Here is a 23,683-nt window from a genome sequence, read left to right as displayed (position 1 = left end):
TAAGAATAAGACTCACTGGGATCCAAGTTCCCTTCCTCTCCCTCAGCCCTGTTCGATAAGTTATCGTCTAAGTCTATTCTATCTTGGGCATTTATCAGTACCGTTTTGGGTTCCCTCAGTCACCAGCCGGGTTCAAGCTGCCATCAGCTCTGTTCTGAGTCGCAGTCTGCCCTGCTCTACAGGCCTTCACCCCAATGTCCCTGTCCTCGCACTAGAAAAAATTTCCTCCTACTAGAAGAAATTATCGTGGCGTCTGAGAATCCACGCCCCGGTCCGACTGCAGGGCCAGATGGGCAATATCCAATGCTTCTTCGGGGCAAAGGGCGCAATCCCGCCAGCTTTTAGAGTCTTTTTGGCACCGTTCTCCAAGAACGTGCCATTTGGCTCTCCTACTGTCTCCGGAGAGATCCGCTCTTGTCACCATATCAGGCGCCGCTCCGCTGGACTCTACCTCGTCCCTGATCAACTGATCCTGGTGTATAGTTTCCCGGGCTTTATTTCAAGGTAGAGGCCCACGCCAAGTCTGCACAGAACGGAACAGAATCCGTGCACAGCGGTTATGCATGGGGGTTTAGTTGAACGAGGGAAACGAGGATGCACCCGCCGAGGCTCCTGGGAAACGTAGTTCAGCATCCCAAACCGCTAGACCCGGGCGCTGGAGCGCCGATCATTGTCTGCGCAGGCGCACGCCATCATTTTCTCCGCCAATTCTCCTGGGAAGTGGAGTCCGGCAGCCCTAGCTCAGCCGACCTAAGGCTTGTGGGAATTCGGCTCCGCGGTTCCCGGGGCAACGCGCAAGCGCAGTACAGATCCAGGCTGCAGACTCCTGCTCATTGTGTTCTGACTGCGATGTGGTGGTTGCGGTTTCTCGCTACTGGCGAAGGCTTCTGCAAGGGCAACCCAGCGGCGACCAGGCACGGTGACCAAAGTCGCAAAGGGAGAGCGGAAGCACCTGTGGGGTGGTCAGGTCTGGGAAGAAGGGCGGAAGGGAAACCGAGGATTTCTGGGTTGCGGTCCATTCTGGAGGATACTGACCAAATGCCCCAAACTTTCCAGAGATTTGATTCCAAACGGGGCGGGGGAGGAATAAAAAAAGGAGGACGGTCTGGAATGGGCATCTTGGGCTTGGGGTTCGAATCTGAGTGCTTGTGGAGGACCCTGGGGCGGGGCCTCTAGCATGTGTTGGAGCGGACCCCGGAAAGCCCATTTATACTTAGGAGATAGGTGTTTTCCTGATGCGTTTCAGAGCTGTGCGTGAGGAACTTGCCTAGCGCAGGGACAGCTGCAGTGCAGCCCTTGCAGTAGCTCCCCGGAGTACCTAATGAAGCCGCCGAGAGTGATTGCAGGCAGGAAGGACTCTTGATCCCTTACTCCTTTCTCACCCCGCTCCCACAAATACACTGTTTCGGCCTGCCTTTGGTTCCACGTCGCCCAGATGGCCCCAGAGAAGGGCTTAGCCTAAGAAAGATACATACACAATGAAGATCTACTTAGCTTGCCTCCTTTTTCAGGAGGAAGTTCACCCCCTTCCTGATTCCTTCACTCCTTCAAGTTAGGTGCCCTAGGAGGAGAGACAATTTCTTGACTCCTCAGCAGTGCTAAAGCAGTAAAGGACAGAGGATGGGTAGAAAGTGTGAGAGCTGGCAGTGGAGCAGGGCTTTCTGCAAGAAGTTCAAGTATTGAAATACAGAAGGGAGGGGCTGGGGATATAGCTTAATTGCCTTGCATGCATTAAGCCGTGGGTTCAAACCCTAACACCATCCAAAAAAAAAAAAAAAAAAAAAAACTTAATTCCCTAAAATACAGAAGGGAAAGCATGGAGTTTTTGACTAAAGGAAAGATGTGATGAGGGGAAAGTTGCATGGTGAGCAATTCACTTAACAGTGGAGGGAAAGAAAAATGCTTTCAGAATCAGGAAAGAAAATTGGGAACAAAGAAAGACCAAAGAGTTCATAGCTTTGGGATACAGGGGGACTCCCAGGATATGAATTCTTACAGACTCACTCCCAGATGCTATGTGGTATTTTTTGACCCAGTCCTCTCCTCATAACAGGTTTCTAGACATTTCTACTCTTAGGAATCCTGCAGTTGCAAAGCTGCCCACTTGCCTCCTCAGCACTTTGCCTGTCCATAAGAGGGCTCATCAAAGAAGGAATGGCTGTCAGTTACCTGCCCACCATAGTCCAGGTGAGTGAGAGAGTGTTGCCTAAATTGCCTTCTAGATATAAAGAGTGTGAAGCTGTTGTTTTCCCTGAGCTGGAGCTTTTCTTCCACACTAGTCTCCCCCAGACACTTGACCCCAGTCACTCCCTCCCTACTCTTATTGGGCTCATGGTAGCAGGTGTTGGAGTTATGTAACTTGTTAAAGGTCATCAGTGGCACACCTGGAACTGGAACACAGGTTTGTTTGAAATAAAAATCTTTCCACTAGCATTCTTTCAAGTACTGCCATAAGCAAAAGCTGGCATTTACTAGAAAGATACTGAGGTATCTATCTAAAGCCATAGACAAAGATACAGCTGGACTTTTGCTGTGGAAGTGGGTTTTAGAATAACCTAAAAGTCCTTTCTGTTAGACCCTTGGCTTTCTTTTCTGACTTCAGCTTAACTCTTTACACTGTATACCAGCTCCCTTGGCTCTTCTGTTGGCCAAGAAGACCAGTGATGTGAAAGTTGTTGACTTTTACATGTTAGATTGCATATACCTGATAGAGACTGCTTCTTCTCTGTCCTTGTTACAGAGTTTCAAAGAAAGGGATTATTTGTAGTTGAGGGGACATTGTCCCAAGGTACAGAATTACTGTTTACATGGGACATATGTGTGTGTGCCTGCACGCTTGCACATATGTTGCGGGGTGGGCAGATGAGCAGTTGAAGAAAAGCAGGAATTGCTAAAAAACAAATACAGTTTATATCACTTAACAATGGAACACATTCTGAGAAATGCATCCTTAGGCAATTTTACCCTTTTATTTTTCTCTAACATAAAGAGTATTTGTGCAAATCTAGATGGTCCAGATCAGTCACTCAGTGTGGCATCTTGATACAATGAAGAGATTCAAGAAACACTAGATATTGGGGCTGGGAATGTGGCTCAAGCGGTAGCGCGCTCGCCTGGCATGCGTGCGGCCCGGGTTCAATCCTCAGCACCACGTACAAACAAAGATATTGTGTCGGCCGAAAACTAAAAAATAATAAATATTAAAATTCTCTCTCTCTCTCTCTCTCTCTCTCTCTCTATCTATCTATCTCTCTCTCTCTCTCTCTCTATATATATATATATATATATATCTTAAAAAAAAAGTTTAAAAAAAAAGAAACACTAGATAAATGAGGTTCTTTCCAGCATTAACACAGCATACTGTTTTATAGTAAACTAGTTGTACACTCTAAAATAATGATAAAAAATATAGTGAATACATTAATCAGTAACATGATTGTTTACCATAATTATCAAATATTAGCACATTATAGTATATATTAGTACTTGACCATATATACTATACTGTTATATGACTAACAGTGCAGTAGGATTGTTTACACCAGCATCACCACAAACACAAAAGTAATATGTTGTGCTAAGATTTTACAGTGGCTATAATATCACCAGGCAATAGGGATTTTTCAACTCCATTATAATCTTATGGGAACACCTCTGTATGCACAGTCTGTCATTGACCACAACATCATTATGTGTTGCATGACTATAATAGGTGCTGACTCCTCAAACCATATTGTAGATACTAAGAAAATAAAGGAGATATAGAACTGTTAATGCCTTCTTGAAAATAGGCAGTGAGGGAGACCGAAAATAAACCAAAAATCACAATAAAGTTGGCCACTACTTTGATGGGCCCACATAGGTAACTATAGAAGCAGTCAGGGAAGGCTGTGCTGAGGAAGGAATGTCCAAGCTGAGACCTAAGTAGGATTTGGTCATATGTGGGAGGCCAGAAGCAGGGCTGGGCAGATTGAGGGAGATGAGAGAAAATGTTGAGGGCAAAATGAACAGCAAGTGTATGGTCCCAGTGCTCAGTCACTACCGTCTATCTCTTCAAAACGGAGGAAAACTCTTAATACAAAAATAAGGCTTTCAGAGACCTAGAGGAAATGCCTAACCTGTCCCAGTATACCAGCTCCCTATAGTCCTGTGAATCCTAACAAGCTCCTGGGGACAGCCAGTCTCAGCTTCCTCAGAATAGCCCCCGGTCAATAAGAATGGATTTGCTATTACAGGACTCGGTGACCTTCAAAGATGTGGCTGTGCTTTTCACCCAGGAGGAATGGGGGCAACTAAGCCCTGCCCAGCGGGCCCTGTACAGGGATGTGATGCTGGAAAACTACAGCAACTTAGTCTCATTAGGTAAGGTGGGAGCCTTGAAAGATTTATCTTCACTTTTGGGGATCTTGTTAGGACCCTTAAACTGAAGCCACACTAAAGATTGGGTTGGAAATGGGCCAATTAAGGATGTTATCTTCAAAGCTGCTACTTGCCTATCCTTGGTGTCCCCAGGCTTTTAGAGTCTCAAGTGGAGATGCCTCAAAAGTGGCTAGGAGTCAAATTCTCCCTGAACTCTTTCAGCAGGGTGGGGCTGGAAGCAGATTGTCAGACCTGAGCCACTTCTTTCTCTCACTGTGAACATGTTATCTACCCTGGATCTTCCTATCAGATTACCTTTGCTAGGAAGTTCTGAGGACCAGGCCTCATCCTTGCAATGACTTTTTATCACTATTATGAACAGATTGGTCCATTTTTCCCCCTCAAAAACAGGACTGTTAGGACCCAAACCAGATATATTTTCTCAACTGGGAAAAGGGGAAGAATGGATCCCAGAGGACACCTCAGGAGACTTCTCTCTTGGTAAGAATCACAAGTATGGGGACCTTGGGAGGGACCCAAATGGTCAGGGTAGGCATGAAATCTCAACTAACATGCCAGGCCTGTTGCTGCATATGTCTCCCAGCATGCATTGCCAAATTGTGGCATGCCTTTCTTGTGCCAGTTTGTGCCTCTCTGAACCCTCCCCCCCATGATTTCTTTTTTCTCTCCTTGTTTGGCATAGATGAATAGTTTCAGTTTTAGAAAATATCATCTGGGCCGTTGTTCCCCAACCCCATGCTTGAGCTTCCTCTACTACATCTGACAGTATAATGTCTACTGAAATGTCTCTAGTGGGGAGGAACCACACAGCAGGGCAGCTTAAAGGCCAGTTAAATGCCTATTAAGCTCCTCTGTTTCTAGCAAAACATTGCACATTTCTTCAACTACCTCATATTTCTTCATCCACATGGATATACATTAAATCAAGATTTCATTGTCCTCTACCTTTTGGCAGGCACTGTGCTAGAGAGCTTGTTTTGTCATATCTTTTGCTGTATTGCTCATGCCTAGTACAATGCTTGGCACCTGGTAAGTGGCATAGACCTTTTGCTTGGGATTTCAGAGAATACAGCAGTTTAGTGGTATTGCTTGTCCTAAGGAGTCCATTGGGTCTGGGGACTTAAGGGTAGGGGGTACATCTTTCTATGGTCATCTGATATTCAAAAGGCTCATTCCTTTATTTTAAAACACTATAATATTGCACTTGCAGCTATCATTTTACATCCTATAAAATATATTTGCAAACCTTTAATTATTTATTTTTTCATAGTAACCCAGTGAAGTAGGCAGGAATTTATATCTTACAGTAAATAACTGCACATATGGAATGTCTGGGACTCGATCTTATTTTCAAAACTCATTTATCAAAATCCTTCAAATTACTACAATAGAATTCTGAATCTTCTCTGAGTTTCTATGTTATATTACAACCAAACAGGTATTTTTAATGTTTCATTCTATGTTACACAAATGAGTTATAACCAGCAAGCAAGGGAAAGGGGATTCAGAAAAAGAAATTTATCCACAATTCTATCACTCTGATATAGCTGCTTTTATTTGAATCATTCAGTTAGCCATTTACTCATCATTAACACTAATTTCCTATTGTGCTGGAGTAGTACAATCAGGAAGACTATTTTTTTGAAAGATGTTTATGCCTAGAAGGGCTTTATAGTCAGGTGTGGGTGATGAAAACACCGACAGTAATAGTTCAGTTCCTCCCAGGTCCTTTTCCCAGTCATGGAAGGTGTGTTATTTTGTATCTTTCAATAAAACTCAATAGTTTCCTTCTTACTCCATTTCCCATTAAAATTATAATTTATATGTATATGCATATATGTATATTTTTAATAGAACTATCACCTCTTTTGTTTTTTTAAACTGGAAATTCTGCTATAAAAAAATGTTAATTCTAACCAGGCATGGTGGCTCATGCCTATAATCCCAGTGGCCAAGAGGCTGAGGCAGGAGGATTATGGGTTCAAAGCCAGCCTCATAACTTAGTGAGGCCGTAAGAAATTTATGAGACCCTGTCTCTTAATAAAATATATTAAAAAGAGCTGGGGATGGAACTCAGTGGTTAAGTACCCCTGGGTTCAATCCCAGTACCAAAAAAAAAAAAAAAAAAAGAAAGAAAAATAAATACTAATCCTTTCCAAGTGCATATTACCCTCTTGTAACTCTAATTCATATTCATTTTTAAAGTGTTTATTCAATTTGTTTTTAGTTTTTCTAATTTCTGTTTCATTTCTTAATGACTGTTTAGGACTCCAAAGACTATATAGAATAATAATAGGATTTATTTATGATCCTCAAAATATAGATTGAGCATCCTTAATCCAAAAATTCAAAATCTGAAATGCTCCAAAATCCCAAAATTTTTTGAGTGCTGACATGCTGGCCACAAGTAGAAAATTCCACACTTGATTTCATGGAACAGGCCACAGTAAAAAATGCAGGTACACTGAAAGTATCGTATTAAATTACCTTCTGTCTGAATTTCATGTTTAAGTGTGGATCCCAACTCTAAGGTATCTCATTATGTATATACAAATCCAAAGAAATCTAAAACACTTCTGGTCCCAGGCATTTCAAATAAGGGCTACTCACCATATATTCTATCTAGAACTTTTTCATTGTTGCACACCTTACTCTTAGTTTAGAATAGACAGTTATTTTTAATCGTGGTAAGAAAAAGTCCTTCAGAGAGTTTTCTTTTTTAATTTTTCTGTTCTCTGGGCCATGAGGTAGTAAAGGGAGGAGAGAGCTAATATGTGAGCATTATACCTGGTGATTTTGCAGGAAATATATATTTGCTGCCTATTTAATTCTTACAACCTGTGAAGCAAGTACAATGAATCCTGTTTCACAGATAACTGAGCCTGAGGGGGATAACTAATCTGAACTGATTTATTATTGCTATTAAGTGGTAAGTCAGGATTGGCAAAAGGCCAGCATTAGATCTATCAGCTCTTAAAACTTGCATTTCTTTCCTTTTCCAAAAGTATAATTACATAGAAATTGTTTATTTCATAAACTCAGAAAACAAAAGGCTACCTGATCTCTTAATTTGAGTAGTTTGCTAATCACTTATATAATTTGTTTCTTATTTATCACCCTGTTAGGTTTGTGTTCTACCAGCTGTACATTTTACATTTTTATCTTTAACATGTTTTTTTTTCCTTGAGCTATAAAATGCATGAGTTTACAACCATGAAGAGTACTCATCTAAGGTTTTAACATCATGTGTTAGGTTCTCTTTTTCATTTTACTAGTTGACCTGCATTTTTTTCTTTTAAATTTACTGGGAATTTTTTTAAGAGAATAATTTCTTATATATTATTCTTCCATGATATAATTTTACTTCTGCACTTACCATTATCATTTCCTTTTTTTACTTGGAAATACATTTATTTTGAATACTCTACATTGAATATACAAAAAAAAGAGTGTATAATTTTTTGAACAGTTTAAAGGATGATATGGAAACAGTATTCATGCCCTGCCATTCAGCTTAAGAAATGGAACATAACATAATGGATCCACTGTGGCTCTCCTCATCACATCTTCCTCCTTGTACACCAGAGATAGCCATTAGCTTGATTTTACACCAGTATTTTCCAAGCTTCTCTTTGTGGGTTTTCCACATATATCTGTAGCTCTAAGCAGTATTTATCTTCCTTCCCATAAATATATGTATTGTACTATGGAAGCTTTTCCAGAACTTACTTTTTTTTTTTTTTTTTTTTCAAATCCATATTGAGGTATGTAGCTCTAGGTTACTTTTTTTAACTTTTTTACAGTATTCATTCTCCTGATGGTTAGGTACATAGGCTATATCCAGATTTTTCTTCACTGTTGTAAATAATGACAACCTGAATATTCTTATACATATTTTCTTTGGGTATATTCACAGATTTAGCAATACTAGGCTTAAGGATATACACTACTTCAATTGTATTAGATATTCCCCAATTTTTTGTCAAGTTAATTGTTATAAATTACACTTAACAGTTGATGCAAGTTCTTGTTACTTAACATCCTTGCCCAAACCTGGATTTGTAAAACTTAAAAAATGTTGCTAGTCTTGCTCCCAAGAAATAGCATCACTGTGGTTTTATTTGTATTCCCTTTATTTACTGGAGAGTTTGAACATTTTTTCATGTTATTGATTATTTTTGTTCTGTTACTTAAATATTCCTATTCTATGCCCATTTTCTATGATAGCTTATCTTTTTCTATTATGTATAGGTGTTACATATAGTCAGGAATCTATACTCTTGTTGTTTTTCCCCCATCTCTCTCTGTCTCTAGCAGGAGTTCTTATTTAATTAAGTAAAATACATTAGTCTTTATTTCTTTGATCTTTATTCTTTTTTTTTTTTTTTTTTTTGGTACCAAGGATTGAACTCAGGGGCACTTGGCCACTGAGCCACATCCCCAGCCCTTATTTTGTATTTTATTTAGAGACAGGATCTTACTGAGTTGCTTAGGGCCTTGCTTTTGCTGAGGCTGGCTTTGAATGTCTGGCTTTGATTTATTGATCTTCCTGCCTCAACCTCCCGAGCTGCTGGGATTACAGGCGTGTGCCACCATGCTTGGCTTGATCTTTATTCTTAGTGCTTTCTGTTTCCTGTTTAAATATCTTTTTTCCCCTTAGATCCTTAAGGAATGAATTTAATCTTGTTTGCTTTCATATGCTTGGCATGCCAGGTCTCAGTACTGGTTTGTTGAATGGAAGAATGAATTTATAATAATATTTACTTTTTGTCTTTTTAAATATATGTCTTCTCAGAGGTTTGCCTTTTTTACTAGAATTTTTAATGAATAAACATTTGACTTTGCAAGTCCATTCTATTTTATTTTTATTAATTTTTGCTCCTCACTATTTATTTCCTTCAGTTCTTTGCTTGCTGATTTGTTTTGTTTGTTTGGCATTTATTCAATTTTTTTTCTTTCTTTTTAGTATTTATTTTTTCTTCAGATAATACAAGCATTTAGTTTAATTAAACTCTGTGAGATTTATTATAAACAATAGTGGTTTCTTGTCCCCTTCCCCATTTCCTCTTCTCTGGAAGTAACCACTTTCTCTTTTTTTTGCTGATTATTTGATATATTTGTTTTCATGTCTCCAAGGAACATGTTTATATTGCTACTTCTTGACTTTTTTTAGATAACATTTTTTCAATTTTTTTTCTATTAAAATTGAGGATTAGTAGTGAGTTGTTTACTTCCTCTGGTGTGGGGGCTGTGGCCATGTCCCCCACTGTTTTTATCCCAGAGGATGGCCTTGGAGACAGTGTCTAGGATCTGTGGCATCTGTGAGCTTGTCTTCTGTGTTCACTGGTCAAGACAATCGACCAGTTTGAATATGAATGTTGTGCTGATTGTGATGCAAACCTACAAATGAATGGAAACCAAGAGATAGTATATGACTGCATCAGCTCTTCCTTTGATGGAACCATTGTGATGATGAGTCTAGAGGACAACTGGGTCTCCAGGTGGCAGAGAGTCAGTAATTTTAAGCCAGGTGTATATGCAGTCATTAGTCACATGCCCCAAGGAATTGTGCAGGAGCTGAAAAGTTGAGGAGTGGCCTACAAATCCAGAGAGTTGACCAAAAAGACCTAACAGGATTCAGGCTGCAAGCATCTTTGCTCTCCACCTCCTTCCTTTGCTTATTTTTTATTGTGAAACTAAACAGGCAGAACTTCAAATACTCCTTGCCCTCCAGTTCTGATAATCAGCAGACCATTGAAAGAGCAGCACATCCTGTCTTCAGGCCATGTTCACCCGCTTGGGACTGTTGATAGAGTTGGGAGGGGGTTGGGGCTGGAGGATTCACAAAGACTGAACTGAGGATGCTGGTTTTCCTATTCATTCTCACGGCTGTTTCCTTACCCATGGGCAATACTTTGGGCCAAATGCCAATTAACACAAACCACTGGAAAATTCTTAAAACCATGACACATGGCTTGCCTCGCTCTCCCTTTCTCTTAGCTAGGCACAGTTAGGGCTCACTTGCCCAGTAATCACCATCCCAGCACAGTAGAAGCTCTTCTTGCCTGTCTCTGAGCTTTCAGGAGTGCAACCTCTCTAGTGTACTTGCTTGAGTTTTGTTGGAAGGTCTGCTGTTCTGAGGCATGGTAACCCTTAGTGTAGTCCCATTGTCTAGTGGTTGCATCCTGCTCTTTAGATGTCAGTCTCCCTTGAAATCTTGAGGCTTCTTAGTGTTCTTTGCTGTTCGACTTTGTTTAATATACTTCTTTTCTTCTTTGTCTCTTATTTATACTGACCTTCCTATACCTTTAGCCAATCTCATCCTCATTTTACATTTCCCACTCTGCAGAACTTCTGGCCTCAAGAGGCTGCTGGGTTTTGTCTGGGTTGTTTGTGCCTCCATGGGAAGTGAAGGCACAAACTTCTATAGCCTAATAGGGGACTTTTCCTCCATGGGAAGTGAAGGCACAAACTTCTATAGCCTAATAGGGGGCTTTGGATAACTATATTGGCTAAGGTCAGTTATTTTGTTTTAAAATTTTAAAATTACCATAAATTCTCATTTGAAAAAAAAAAGTGAGGATTAAGCCCAGTCTCTGCTCCCTTCAACTACTCATGCTTATTGTCTTCCATTCCCTGTCCTCCCAGTACAGATGTAGCATAATTTTGACAATTTCCATTTTCCTAAGGAACCTATTCCCAGATTTCATTAGTCTTAGTTTAGTTTCTATGAGTCACTAACTTATTTCTGTATTTGTTTGTTTGTTTGTTTATTTATACTGAGGACTGTATCCAGGGGCACTTAATCATTGAGCCACCTCCCCAGCCCTTTTTATTTTTTACTTTGAGACAAGAGTCTTACTAAGTTGCTGAGGCTGGCCTCAAACTTCTGATCCTCTTGCCTCAGTCTCCTAAATCACTTGGATTACAGGTACGTGCCACTGTATCTGACTTATTGATCACAAATTTGATCTTAGTCCTTCTCTAAGTTGTCTTTGCCTCTTCTGGAACCTTCTAATCTGCTTCATTCCAGAGTTGCCCGGCATTTATGTCTGGTGCCCAGCCATCATCCTCTTGTGAATCATCCTCTTTCCTGTTCTGGATCTCCTATTCACTGTGTCTTACATTGTCATCTTTCTTGGTTTGCTCTCATCTTTTTGTAGCATTGTCTTTCCAATAGCTTCTTCAGAAATTATGTATGGGAATATTTTATATAACATAATATGTCTGTCTTTTTTCTTCCTTAAGCTTTATGAATGGGTAGAATTTAGCTTTGGAACTCATTTTTCCTTCATAATTTTAACATTACTCCATTATTTTCTAGACCTCAGGCTGCTGTTAAAAAGAATAATTCTTGTAATCATTTGAGACCTATTTTTCCTCTCTTAAAACTCAGAGGTTCTTCTCATTTAGTTGAATAACCTTAAGTTTCTCAGAGATATATCTTTGAGTATCATACATTGAGCATTAGCAAACATTTGATTGAGTGTTTGGTGAGGCTTTCCATCCAAAAATCCTGCCCTTTCATTTTAGGACATTTTGTTCTCTTATTGCTTATTTTTTTTTCTTTAGCAGAATGCTTGATATTAATATCGAACCTCCTGTATTACTCTTCTAATTTTCTTATCTTTTTATGAAAATTTCATTCTTAATGCTTTCTTTGCTCTACTGTTTTACAAACATCCTAAGTTTTATTGCCTAACCTCTATTGAAGTTTTAAAATTAATTTTTGTCAGCTTCATTACTTTATAATTGAGATGCAATAAAGTTCAGCAAATTTAAGTATAAAACTTGATCCATTTTGATAAATGGATACAATTGGGTAGCTATCACCACATAATAAAAACAACATTTTCATTATTTCAGGAAGTTTCCTCTTACTCCATTTGCTGCTAATCCTTCCCTGCCCCAGCCCCTGGCAACCACTGATATTTCTTTCCCTATTACTTGCCTTTTTTAGGATTTCATAAATATAGAATTATACAGTATGTACTCTTTCATCTCTGACTTCCTTCACACAGCATAAAATCTTTGAGATTTATCCTTATTTTGCACAGCATAATTACTTTCTGTTGCTGAGTTACATCTCAATGTATAGATAAACCACAATTTGTTCATTCATCATTAGTGAACATTTGAATTGTTTGCAGTTTGGGCACTGTGAACATTTAGGTATGAGTTTTTGTGTAGACATGGGTTTTGTGGATGTAAGTTTTCACTAGAGTAAATATATAGGAAAAGAATTGCTGGTGGTGCATTAAGTGCACATTTAACTTTAAACTGAAAATTGCTTTTAATGTAACTGTTCCATTTTGTATCCCCACAGCAATGTACATGAGACCCAGTTGTTTCATTACTGCACTGGTTAAGACCTTCAGCACAATGTCAAGTGGCAGCCATGAGAGGGGCATCCTAGCCTAGTTCCCCATCTTAGGGGAAAAGCTATAATGACATTTCATTCATTATGATGTTACCTGGGTATTTTTTTGTAGATACCCTTTATTAGGTTGAATAAGTTTGTACACACTCCTGGTTTGATAATAATTTTATCATAAGTGTATACTAATTTTCCAGTATTTTTCTGAATCCTTAAGATGATGCTATGGTTGAGTTAATAAATTATAGTTAAATGATTTTTAAATATCAAAAATCAAATTTTCATTCCTAGGATAAACCCAACTTAGTGTTGACTTATTATCCTTTTTAAATATCTCCAGATTTAATTTATTGACATTTCATTAAGGATTTTTGCATCAACAGTCATGAAAGACATTAGTTTTATTTGCCTTGTAGTATCTTTGTTTCTGATAGCAGAATAATGTTAGCCTTAAAAAAACAGTTGGGAAGTTTCCCTTTCTATTTTCTGAGAGATTTTGTGTAAAATTGGTGTTTTTTCTTCTTCTTCTTTTCTTTTTTCTGTACTGTAGTATTTTCTTTTGTGGTTTCTACCACGCGGCCAGCGCAATGGTTTCATTAATGAGATTCTTGGCATAAAAGTTAGCTAGCGAGATCGAAATAAACACACAGACTCAGTTACCTTTTTTCTATGACCAGGTCCGAGACGGCTCCCCTCTCTGGTTCCCTCCTCTAACCGCCCGGCAGGGCAGCAAGGATTACTCAGGGCTAGCAGGAGAGAGAGAGCGAGCACGCCAGGGAGTAGCCTTTTATTGGGGAGCAAGAAATTCAGGGGATAATTCCATCCAATGAAGGTTGAAGGGGGAGCCGCACTCCAAGGTCAGGGTCAGTGATTGGGCCTCCGGGGTCAGTGGTCAGTTACACCCCCACACGGACAGGTTCTCTCATCAGGAGAGGGCCGGGAAAGCTCCGACACAGCCAGAGCGCCTCAGACCCTAACCGGGAGTCACCCAGTCACGTGTGAGAATGGCTTCCGACAGTGGTTTCTTCGTTAAATGGTATAATACCATCAGAGCCTTCTGTGCAAGAAGTAGGAGAGTTTGTGGGATAGTTTAAATTTAGTTTCTACAGCTTTTCTGTTTGGCAGTCCATAGATTTTAGCTGCCTCAGCCTCCTGGGAGCCTGATGTCTGTCACTTGAATACACTGAGACCCTTGTGCCCTTATGGCCCTGTGCTGTGACCTGGAATCTGCCTCCAGGGACTAAACAGGAGGCATCCAAGGGTCTTACCTTGTTTCCCTTCCTCCATCACCGTCCTTCACTGCTGTTTGTCCATTGTCTATAAACAGGGTTATTGGATTTTTTTCTTCTGTTTTTGAATTGTTTACAACAGGCATTGTATATTGAGTTTTAAATTCCACAGTCATTTAATTTCCCAAACCCTTGTTTCTGTGACTATTGCTTGTTAAAATAAGCTCTTACTCATGTTTCACAGTTAACATAGCTTCTCTCTAAGGGCAGGGGGAGTATGTAGCTCGGTGGCAGAATGCATGCTTAGCATATGTGAGGTCTGGTGTTTGATTCCAAGCACTGAAAAACAAATAAACAAAACAAAAAAATCTTCTCTTTAAAGATACTGGTTTTCAAAAACATCCTCTTTTCCCATCATAGGCTGTGTTTTCCTTGATTTTCTGTTTATTTTGGTGTCTTTCTTATTAGAGGCTTTCCTTAGCCACCTAGTAGTTGCCTGCCAAAACAGTGGGAGGTCTAAAGTCCTTTTCAGAGACTTTGAACTTTGGTCCCTCCCTGTTTGTGACCTCTTGACTACATTTTAGGCTTGGAGGATACTACTCACATGCCTTACTTCAAACCCTAGAATTGTGTATTTTAAAACTACTGATTTTTTTTTTTTTTAATGTAGACCAATACAGCTAGGGGTATGGCTTCTCAATCTGCCCATCTGCAGTGACCCCAGTGAGTGTTGACTTTCGAGTGCTCCCACCAAGCTTGCTCTGTCACACTGCAATCATGTGAGTTTCCAGTGGGTCTAGTCTTCTCACACCTCAGTTAGTTTTCAGTGTAGTAAAACCAAGATATAATGATTCTCTAATAAAAAAAAATTTTAAAAGTCAGGATGGGTGTTTTTATTATCACAATCAAGAAAGCACTTTGCTAAGCAGACATAAGTATTCAGTAGCTGATAGAAAAGATAGCAAGAAGTGAGTGCTTTCATTGATTAATTTTTAAATCCATTTTCTACTTTTTTGCGGGGGAAGGGTACCAGAAATTGAATTCAGGGCCAATCAACCATTGAACTATAACTCTAGCCCTATTTTGTATTTTATTTAGAGACAGGGTCTTACTGAGTTACTTAGTGCCTCGCCATTGCTGAAGGTGGCTTTGAACTCAAAAATCTTCCTGCTTCAGCCTTCCAAGCTGCTGGGATTATAGGTGTGTACCACTGCGCCTGGCTCCCACATTTTTGTGAAGTAATACAGAAAAGTACACAAATAATAAGTATACAACTCAACAAATTTTAGCAATATAAACACATAAATCTGTATAATCAACACCCATATCAAAAAATAGAATATTATCAACATTCCAGTAACCCCTTGTCCCTCTCAGTTTCTTTCGTCCTAAAGGTAACAACTACCTTGACCATATATTTGTTTTGCCTGCCTTTTTTAATATTTATTTTTTAGTCCCAGGTGGATACAACATCTTTATTTTATTTTTAATGTGGTGTTGAGGATCGAACCCAGCGCCCCGCTCATGCCAGGCGAGCGCACTACCGCTTGAGCCACATCTCCAGCCCCTATTTTGCCTGTTTTTAAACTATGTAAATGGTATTACATGTCATTTACTCTTCTGTGTCCAACATCTTTATGTCAACAGTATTTTGATATTCTTTCATGTTGTCACATGTCATGACAGTTGTGGTTTATTTTCATCTCACTGTATAACAAGTTTTGTTGTTGTTGTTGTGTTGTGTTTTGTTTTTGTGTTGGTGCTGGAGATTGAACCCAGGGCCTTGTACATGCAAGGCAAACACTCTACCAACTGAGCTATATCCCCAGCCCCTCACTGTATAACATTTTGATCTAACCTTATCCATATTTGTACATTGTACCATTGCTTGACATTGGGCTTATTTCTATTTTGGAGCTATTTAATTAATACTACCGTGCACATTTCTTATACAGCTTTTAGAGAGTTATATGTACATTTTCCTGGAGTAAGTGTATAGATAGAAGTGTCCTGCTTGTACAACTGCAAGCCTTAGTAGACCTAGCCAGGTAGATTTCCAAAATACTTCTGCCATTTTATATTCCAACCAGCAGGATCTGAGAGTTCTATATCTTCTGATACACTTAGTATTGTCATTTTAAAAAATGTTTCACTGTTCTAGAGGATGTATGGAGTATTTAAGTTTATGACTGACGAACATCTTTTTATTTCTGTTTTTGTTTGGGTTTTTTTGGTACTGGGGTTAGGGTTGAACTCAGGGCACTAAACCACTGAGCCACATCCCCAGCCCTATTTTGTATTTTATTTAAAGACAGGGTCTCACCTAGTTGCTTAGTGCCTTGCTAAGTTGCTGAGGTTGGCTTTGAACTCACGATCCTCCTGCCTCAACCTTCCGAGCCGCTGGGATCATAGGCATGTGCCACTGTACCCACCCATCGTTTTATTTCTCTTTTTTTAATATTTTGTTTATTTAGTTGTAGTTGGACATAATACCTTTATTTTATTTTTATGTGGTGCTGAGGTTGGAACCCAGGGCTTCACATATGCTAGGCGAGCCCTCTATCACTGAGCCACAACCCCAGCCCCCATCTTTTTATTTCTATTAAACATTTATTTATATTTTTAAAAAATATTTATTTTTTTTAGTTGTAGTTGGACACAATACCTTTAATCCATTCATTTATTTTTATGTTGACCCAGGATCAAACACAGGGCCCCACACTTGCTAAGCGAGTGTACTACCGCTGAGCCACAATCTCAGCCCCTCTATTAAACATTTAGATATCCTCTTTTATAGAGTATCTAAAAGTCTTTCCTCTTTTTCTATTTAGCTGACTGGTTAATTGATTTATAGGGTTGTACATTCAGGTTTTTCTTATTGATTTATAGGGTTGTACATTCAGGTTTTGAGTCTTCTGTCATATATATATATATTAAAAATATTGTTTCTCACTGTGAATAGTGGCATCACATGATAAATAGAAGTTTGAATTTTTAAGATAGTTTAATTTATTAGGATTCTTTTTCTTCCTATGGTTAATGCTTATATCCTACTTAAGACCTCTTAAAGCCATGAAAACACGTGTTATAGCAGCTGTATTATTTTTTCTTTCATATTTTGGTCTACAATCCACAAGAAAGATTTATTTTTCACTGTTTTCTAGATGGGCATCCAGTTGACCCAGGATCATTTACTGAAAAGGCCTTTTCCCCATTATTCTGCATTGTCATTTCTGTCAGACATAAGTTGACTGCAAGTACATGTCATGCTTGTGTAGCTGCAAGCATGAGTTCTATAATCTGTCCCTTTGGTCTATTTGTGTCCAAGTTTATTTCTAGTCTGTCCTGTTTCATTTCTTCTCTCTACTCTTGTGCCAGTGAACACTGTTTTAGTTACTGAAGCATTATAATGAGTCATACTTGCTAATGTCAGTTTTCCAGTTTTGTTCCTTTTTTTTTTTCTCTTAGAATTTTAGATTTGGCTATTGATCGTCTAAAAAATTCCTGCTAAGATTTTGATAAGAAGTGTTTATTGTTTTGATGGATTTATTAATATCTTTTGAAAGTTTCATTTTCCAATTATTTGTAGCTGGTGTGTAGGTACACTATTGGTTTTTGTATTCCCTGTTAATTCTAATAGATTGTGCATGAAATATTCCATATTGTGTTTTTATATGAACATAGTCATGTCATCAGATAAATAACATTTTTATTCCTTCCTTTCTAATCTTTTCTTCTTTTTTTCCTTTTTAACCTTGAACTTGTTAGACTTCTAGTACAATGTTGAGTGAAGTAATGAAAGCAGAAATGTTTACTTTATCTCAGTCTTGGGAATATTTTTAATATTTTAAGATTAACTGTTGTTTAATATAGCTTTTATAAGAACTCAATCAAATTAAGAGTTCTACTACTGTTCTACTACCATGAGTTTTTATCATGACTGGGTATTGAATTGAGTCAGAGGTCTTTTCAGCATCTATTAAAATAATGGTATGGTTTTTCTGCTTTATTCTGTTATTGTGAATGACATTGAGTGATTCAATACAAAAACAACCTTGAATTTCAGTTTATTTGTGACATATTATCTTTTTATATCACCATATTTCTTTTGCTAATATTTTATTTAGGAATTTTGCATCTATGTTAATAAAAGAGAATACTCTGTGAATTTATCATTTATAGTATCTTCATCAGTTCTGGTGTGTGTCAGTTTCATAAAACCAATTGAAAATATAAAACTGATGTTATTTCTTCATTCATTAAATTTGGAAGAATTCACTAGTGAATATCTCTGCCTAGAAATTACTTGATGAAGAAGTTTTAAAATGAAGATCCTATGTATTTATTAGATATAAGATCATTTAGATTTTTTTTGTACCTGTTTTATTACATTTATGTTTTTCTAGGAGTTTGAATCTTTTATCTAAGTCATCAAATGTATTACCATGAAGTTTTTTCATTGTGTTCTTATTCTCTTGTAAATATCTGTGGAATCTGTCCCAATGTCACCTTAACATTCTTAATATTGGTAATATGTTTTATCTTCATTTGTCTTAATAGAGGTCAATCAAGCTTTTAATTAATTTGTTTTCTTTATTTCTTTTCATCTTTGTTAGGTTTAATTTGTTGTTTTCCTAAATGTTTTTGAGATTGACAATCAGTGTATGTGTATTTCCTACCATATGTGACTTCAGCTGTGTCTTATAAGTTCCAATTCTTATTTGTATCATCATTAAGTTCAGTTGTTTTCTAATTTTTATCATGATTTCTTCTTTGATGTATCAGTTGTTTAGAAATGTATTACTTAATTTAGAGGCTATATTAGTCTGTCTGGTTTGTGTTACCACAATAGAATACTCAAATTTCATTTTGCAGCTTTTTTTTTTCAAATAACATTTTGCTACATTCTTTATCTCCTCTCATTACACATTTCCAGTCATATATATATTCACTCATTTGACACTGTCTCTTCTGCCTCTCTGCATCTTTTACCATGGTATTCTAGTCTGTTTTCGGTTGGGTAGCTGATGAAGAATAAAGGTTTATTTGGCTCATGATTCTGGAGCCTGGGAAGTCTGAGAGCAGGTTACTGGTATCTGCTGAGCATCTGACAAGGGTCTCATGCTGCATCATAACTCCATGAAGGGCATGACACAGGCAGACAGAGCAAAACCTGCTAGCCCAGGTCTCTCCCCCATTTCTTATAAAAATAACTACTGCTTCCATAGGGGCGCCATCATCATGACCTCATCTGATCCTCTCTCTCAAAGGCCTACCTCTAGATATCATCAGTGTATGAATTTGGGAGTTAAATCTCTAACACTTGAGCTTTAGGGGACATATTCAAACCCTAGCACATGGATATTTTCTGCTTATGCAGTTTTACTATTAAATCTAGCTATTGAGTTCATAATTTCAATTCTTTATAAGTTCTAGAATTTTCATTTGATTCTTTTGTTCCAATTGTTTTAATCTTACTTGTTTTTAATATTACTTGTTTTCTCAAATGTATCAATTACAGTTACTTTTAACTGCATGTCTGATAACTCTGGTATTCAATCTCTTTTTCTTTTATCTGTTGTTGTATCCTCATTCGACTTTTTTAAATTGAATCTCTGACATTAGATGAGAAGGAACATAGGAACTCTGCATATTGTTTCTTCCCAAGAAGATTTGCCTTTTCCTCTGGTACACCTTTGGAGTATAAACAAACCATTTTAATCTAGCCAAGCACTATAATAGCTAGAAGTTGAGTTCCAGTGTTTACAGAGCTTTTTCAGTCTCTTGTTTTTCCTTACTTCTAGAAGGGATTCACATTTTTACTACAAACTTTTCTCTTTGGATGGTCCCAAACTATAGTTTTGGGATCCACAATGTCAAAAGACTATAGAAAATTCTGAATTTCTACTAAACTTTCTTCTTTTACCCTGGAAAGCTTAATGATTAATCAAATTCTTGGTTCAGTTGCTTAGATAAAATGTGTATAGGTTATATAAAATGTGCAACCTCTTATATACTTTAAATCATCTCTGAATTACTTATACTACCTAATACAGTGTAAATGGTTGTTTTACTCTGTTGTTTAGGGAGTAATGCAAGAAAAAAATCTATACATATTCAATACAGAAGCAATCATTATTATAAGCTTAACTATATAGTATACAATCCATGGTTCATTGAATCCACTGATGTGTAACCTGCAAATGCAGAGGAGTCTTGACTATATTGCCAAACTTCAAAATATTAAGAACTTTCACATCTGCCAATACAGAGTAGCTTGTGCAGACCAAATTTCTGCAAAAGACAACTAGGAAATATGAATTTAAAAAAAATTTGTCTGAAGGCATTTAACCCAAAGCATTAAGATTTGGGAGAGAAGAAAAATACAGGAAGGTGATTCCCAATACCTAGTAGTTTTTTTTCCTCAAAGAATTTTTTCTCTGGTAGGCCTTTAGAAAGATAAACAGATATATTGTGAGGCTAAAATTTCCCACTCAGAATAATATATGCTTGCTCACAATAAGAATGATTAAAGTTAAATGACAATATAGTCATTCTGTAGTATCTATAAGGATGGGTATCTGTGGGGAATCCTAGAATCAATTCCCTACAGATACCATTGTTATCTGACTGTTCATCTTTCTTTTTCAGATAATTAAAGGTTTTTTAAATTACTATTATTATTGTATTTCTTTGTAAAATTTCCTGGAGTTGGAAAAGGAGGAGATGAGAAAGGCTTGTTCTGGGTAGAATTTCCCAGGATTGTTTGCATCATCCATGTTAGTATCTTTTTTTTACTTTCTTCTTTTACCCTGGAAAAAATTAGTATCTTGTATTAGTATCTTGTCCTTAGCATTATGTTTCTTAGTACAAAGTCTTAAACAGACTTAAGTTAAAAGGTGACCATTCACAAATGTAAGGAAAAATAGCACACAATCCAGAACTCTTGTCAATAACAAGATACCCAGGAAACCAAGTGTAAGACGGTTGTTACATGAGAATTTTTCTTTTTTTTTTTTTCCCCCCCTTGGTGGTGGTGGTGGGCAGGGCAACGGGCAGTGTGTCAGAGGAAAAGAGTTATTTTGTTAGACAATTCATGGGACTATTTTTGTAATAGAGTTGTTTTTCTAATGAATATTTCTTAACCAGATTTACAGCCTTTCCTTCCGAGACATACTGGCTATAGCCTTGCAGATATCCTGCTTTGTTCTTATTTTTCTGTTCTTAAACATCACCATGGTAGATTTTCCTCATGTTGATATCACATTATCATATGGGTTAGAAGACATTGCTTCCTCACAAGCAGTAGTAGGTCCTTATTTTATTAGTAGATATAAATGTTTCACACACAAAAAAACTGAAGGGCAGCTTAGCTTTTTATTGTCCATCTCTATACTGAAATAAGTCTGTAAAATGTGAGAGTATTATAATCGCTCTTGATGTTTTTTCCTAGTTTTGTCTAGTTTCAGTGGTTTCCTTAGGCCAAATCTTTGTCTTAAAGACCATAGTACTAAAATAGAGAAGATACTTTTTTTTCCTTATATATTAGAATAGTCTGGTCTATATTACAGTCAGGTAATTTTTCTCTGATCACAAAGAAAACAATTATTGGTACTCTGGATTCTACCCCAGGCCCATGACCTCCGAGATCAGGAAGAAGCCCAAGCTCCCCTGCCTTAGACGTGAAGTATTGATGAACCCCACCATAGTCCTGTGTTCACTTCTCTTTCTCTTTCCTTTCTTATTGTCATTTCTCAAAAAAGCTTCACCGCATCCTCCTTGTTAAGCATTATTAACAGGTTCATAATCTCATGCCATCTTGAGGAACTCAGGTAAAACAGACATTTTGTTTTTAATGTCTTTCAGACTGGATGACAATGCCTATGAGTAAGAAAACTACTCTCAAGGCAGATATTTCTAAAGAAGAATTAGGTCAGTGGACAATAAAGGAAAGATTCACCAGAGATAGTCACTGGAAATATGCTAACCTGTTGGAATGGCAGTGTCAGGAAGGTCAGGAGATCAGCTTGCAGCAAGTGGTCCTCACTCAACAGAACTCCCCATCCAGATTTAGTGAACAGGAATGCAGTGAATCTGGGAAGGGTTGCACCCTGAGCTCCTCTCTTGTTCAAGACCAGGAATTTCAGCCGAGTAAAAAAGTCTTTGAATGTAGTAAGTGTGGGAAAGTCTTCTCTAAGAGTTCTACCCTTAACAAGCATCAGAAACTTCATAGTGAAAAGCTCAACACAAGTCAGAAAATGCATATTAAAGAGAAAAGATATGAATGCAGAGAATGTGGGAAAGCCTTTCACCAGAGTACACACCTCATCCATCACCAAAGAATTCACACTGGTGAGAAACCATATGAATGTAAAGAATGTGGCAAGGCCTTCTCAGTGAGCTCCTCACTTACTTACCATCAGAAAATCCATACTGGAGAGAAACCTTTTGAATGCAATTTATGTGGAAAAGCTTTTATCCGAAACATACATCTTTCCCACCATCACAGAATACATACTGGAGAGAAACCTTTCAAATGTGACATTTGTGAAAAAGCCTTTGTGTGCAGGGCACATCTTACCAAACACCAGAATATTCATAGTGGTGAGAAACCCTATAAGTGTAACGAATGTGGGAAAGCCTTCAATCAGAGTACAAGTTTTCTTCAGCATCAGAGAATTCACACTGGAGAGAAACCCTTTGAATGTAATGAATGTGGAAAGGCCTTTAGGGTGAATTCTTCCCTTACAGAACATCAAAGAATTCACACTGGAGAGAAACCTTATAAATGTAGTGAATGTGGGAAAGCTTTCAGAGATAATTCGTCTTTTGCACGACATCGGAAAATTCATACTGGAGAGAAACCTTACAGATGTGGCTTGTGTGAGAAAGCCTTCAGGGACCAGTCAGCCTTAGCCCAACATCAGAGAATTCACACCGGGGAAAAACCTTACATGTGTAACATATGTGAGAAAGCCTTCAGTGACCACTCAGCTCTTACCCAACATAAGAGAATTCACACAAGAGAAAAACCTTACAAATGTAAAGTCTGTGGGAAGGCCTTTATCCGAAGCACTCACCTTACTCAACATCAGAGGATTCACACAGGAGAGAAACCCTACAAATGTAATAAATGTGGGAAGGCTTTCAACCAGACAGCAAATCTCATTCAACATCAGAGACATCATATTGGAGAAAAGTGACATGAATGAAGTTTATATGGAAGAGTTTTGAGACTCAGTAAATTAACTATTGAATATAAGATAATCCATTCTAGAGAATAAGCATGAAAACTTAAATCAGGATAGTCATTGTATTTCTCGAAAGTCAAGCATCACAATATCATGGGTTTTGAGACTGTAAGATTACAAACACCCTTGCATTGTTTAGTACTGGCCTCAAATTAATAGCAGTTTTTGGTTTTGTTGTTGTTTTTGGTACTAGGGATTGGACTCAGGGACACTTGACCACTGAGCCACATCCCCAGCCCTATTTTGTATTTTATTTAGAGTCAGGGTCTCACTGGGTTGCTTATTACCTAGCTTTTACTGAGTTTGTCTTTGAACTCACTATTCTCCTGCCTCAGCCTCCTGAGCTGCTGGGATTACAGGCATATGCCACCAAGCCTAGCAATAGCAGTATTTTTTACTAGTCTGAATTATCAAGAACCAGAACCAAAATGGAGATTTGTTAACAA

At 37.9% G+C, this 23,683-nt stretch overlaps 1 protein-coding gene and 1 pseudogene across 1 annotated transcript; both read left to right on the top strand.

Annotated features, from left to right (window-relative positions):
- The first annotated feature begins 1,880 nt into the window (after window positions 1-1,880).
- Window positions 1,881-23,376, top strand: Znf454 (zinc finger protein 454). The gene is made up of 4 exons (XM_076856562.2): window positions 1,881-2,187; window positions 4,236-4,362; window positions 4,771-4,860; window positions 21,853-23,376. Exons 1-4 carry the CDS (start codon window positions 2,155-2,157, stop codon window positions 23,187-23,189), a joined length of 1,587 nt encoding a protein of 528 aa, XP_076712677.2. The 5' UTR covers window positions 1,881-2,154; the 3' UTR covers window positions 23,190-23,376.
- Window positions 9,665-10,011, top strand: LOC143399695 (transcription elongation factor SPT4-A-like; annotated as a pseudogene).
- Window positions 23,377-23,683: the final 307 nt, after the last annotated feature.

Source organism: Callospermophilus lateralis, chromosome 5 (genome assembly GCF_048772815.1).
Source record: "Callospermophilus lateralis isolate mCalLat2 chromosome 5, mCalLat2.hap1, whole genome shotgun sequence".
NCBI lineage: Eukaryota > Metazoa > Chordata > Mammalia > Rodentia > Sciuridae > Callospermophilus > Callospermophilus lateralis.
Note: the sequence above shows the minus strand (reverse complement) of the source record. Positions and strands in the feature narration are given on the sequence as shown.

Excerpts from the sequence above, each read along its gene's own strand:
- Znf454 (XM_076856562.2), top strand. The coding sequence starts at position 2,155 with ATGGCTGTCAGTTACCTGCCCACCATAGTCCAG. Across the intron at positions 2,188-4,235 it reads ACCTGCCCACCATAGTCCAG|GACTCGGTGACCTTCAAAGA; the intron begins GTGAGTGAGAGA and ends TTGCTATTACAG. Across the intron at positions 4,363-4,770 it reads CAGCAACTTAGTCTCATTAG|GACTGTTAGGACCCAAACCA; the intron begins GTAAGGTGGGAG and ends CCTCAAAAACAG.